This window comes from Sinocyclocheilus grahami, unplaced genomic scaffold (genome assembly GCF_001515645.1).
Source record: "Sinocyclocheilus grahami isolate Dianchi unplaced genomic scaffold, SAMN03320097.WGS_v1.1 scaffold48.1, whole genome shotgun sequence".
In the NCBI taxonomy this organism is placed as follows: domain Eukaryota; kingdom Metazoa; phylum Chordata; class Actinopteri; order Cypriniformes; family Cyprinidae; genus Sinocyclocheilus; species Sinocyclocheilus grahami.
In genome coordinates, this window is record NW_015505227.1 from 1,322,715 (window position 1) to 1,325,070 (window position 2,356).

At 39.0% G+C, this 2,356-nt stretch overlaps 1 protein-coding gene across 1 annotated transcript in view; it reads left to right on the forward strand.

Moving 5' to 3' along the window:
• The first annotated feature begins 458 nt into the window (after positions 1-458).
• Positions 459-2,356, forward strand: part of LOC107582872 (KAT8 regulatory NSL complex subunit 1-like) — a 13,038-nt gene continuing 11,140 nt past the window's right edge. Inside the window, exon 1 of the mRNA XM_016268890.1 lies at positions 459-656. Coding sequence (XP_016124376.1) covers positions 545-656 — 112 coding nt within the window. The 5' untranslated portion in view covers positions 459-544. The remainder of the gene's footprint in view (positions 657-2,356) is intronic.

Sequence of the window (2,356 nt, forward strand, 5' to 3'; positions counted from 1 at the left end):
GTGTTTGTTAGTATCTATTGATATACTATTGTGTTGATAAATTATTACATAAACCACTCTAGTTCAAAAGTGACACTTTACAAAAAGGATCTATTTATTAGCTATATTTAATACATTAACTAACAATGAGCAACACATTTGTTTTTATTAATCTTTGTTAATGTTAGTTATTAAAAATAATACTGCATCATCTTAATGTTGAAAACAGATTTGTTGCTTAATATTTTTCTGTAAACGATGCATTTTTTTCATGATTCTTTGATCAGAAGAACAGCATTTATATAAAAAAAAAAAAGTGTTCATTTGTTTATGATCAATTGAATGTGTCCGTTCTCTATAAAGTTTATTTATTTATTGAAGAAAAAAAAACAAAACTAGTGTGCATTGAATGTTATTTATTCTTTTGTGTAGTCATCTATCAGTGCAGGGCTGATATGTTTCTTTTTTTTCATACCATTCATACATTTGCACTAACTTCTCTCCTTGTCAGGCTCAGAGGTCAGTGGCTCCTCGCTGTGGCTGTGAGCTGAACGCTCAGTGTGTGATGTGCAGTGGACGTGCTCTCCCTCCTGCAGACACCCAGCACCAGCTCCCCCTACTGGACAGACTGGCACAGTTTGACCACTGCGTTCACCCCATCCTCTCCTTTACAGATGGTGAGGACACACCCCTATCCTTTAATTGTTTTTCTCTCATTTGTTCCAGTATGCATACATGTACATAGACAAAAACAATGACAGCATCAAGGCCCGGTTATACTTCACTTTCTGCTCCGTCTCGTGGACAGCCTTGTCTGCACAGCTTTCAAAGTATACTCAAACCCGGATGAGCAAGCATGGACCTAGTGAACTCGTTCTGTCTCAACATTCACCTCACGCTTTCGGTGTTGTACGTAAAGCATCCGCGTGGTTACCAAAATTGGCTATGCATGTGGATGGTGTGTGCGGATGTCCGTATACAGTTCTGATGACAAAAGTAGCATCACACAGACCGTTGGGGAACGTGGACGGCCCAAGTATACTTTGGGCACAGCTCTATCTATCCCTGCTGATCATTTCCCACAGATTGCCTCAAGAATGAGGACTTTTAATAAGGTTTTTTTTTTTTTTTACTGCATAACAACTTGGTGTTAATTTATGTGTTCATTATTCTGGATCTGGTTATTGCACCTCCTAAAATTACCTGCAGACTGATCTGGGTTTGGAGCAGGTCATTAGTGCTGGGATCTCAGAACAGTTTTTCATGTCTGTGAGAATTCAGTTACATTGAATTTGAAGAGCTGATCTTAGATCAGCGGTCCTTCCCTGTGCTGGTCGGATTAGCTGATCAAGCATTCGTCTGCCTGACCTTTGCAGTGATAACCATTTTATAGAGCAGTGACCAAGTGTGCCAGTAGCAGCTAGCTTTGTCAGACTAGCTGAGAGAGAGACGTATTTTCCCTCATTAATATGAACTGGTTGTCCTCTCTAATCTGGCATCTGTTGTACAAATGAATGATGGGCGTAGAAGAGGCAGGTGACACCATGGGTGAAACTCGAGTAGATGGAGGGAAAAAAGGAAGAGGAACCTCAGTACAATGAATACTAGAGTCAAGCTCTGATGCCTTCTGCTGGAGAATTTACTCATGACACTTTGTGTCACTGATTTAGATGTTTGCAGAGCATTAAGTCAGTCACTATTTGCATTAGTAAAGTAGCCAAAGGATGAAACGTCATTTTGAATGAGTATTATGTAAAATGGTGTTGGGTTTGATTCTGAGAGAATGCACATAATACACATTTTAATGTATACCTTTTATTTCTTTTTAATTAACTTATTTTTTAACTTTTTATTTATTTATTATTGGAAACATTTTTTACAATGTCCTTTTTACATGTTACATATATGCAGAGAAAACCAAACCTAATCTTAACCCTAACCTTATAGTAAGTACTAGGGATGCACCGATACCGATACTGGATACTGAGCTCCTGTACTCGTACTCGTTCAAATGCCCCGATACCAAACGCCGATACCACACAGCATGTGATAAGTGACATATTCAGACAAAGAAACACCGACAACAGACAGCAGAATGGAGTTATTAGAGATTAAGGATGTCTACGAAGTATATGTATGCAATGAATATAAAACATTCAGTATTAATGCCTGTATAGCTGATTTGCGCCAGCTGATGAGCAAATCGGGGTGAGTGGATTGCGCGGCGCAGATGCACGAGCTTGTCGAGTGAATATCCCTGTCTCACAGACATCACTGGAAAGTTTGTAGTTCGGTCGGATATGTCAAAAAAAAGTAAGTAAAACAATTCACACGTTACTTAATGGTAGGGAGAGAGAGAGAGAGAGAGAGAGAGAGC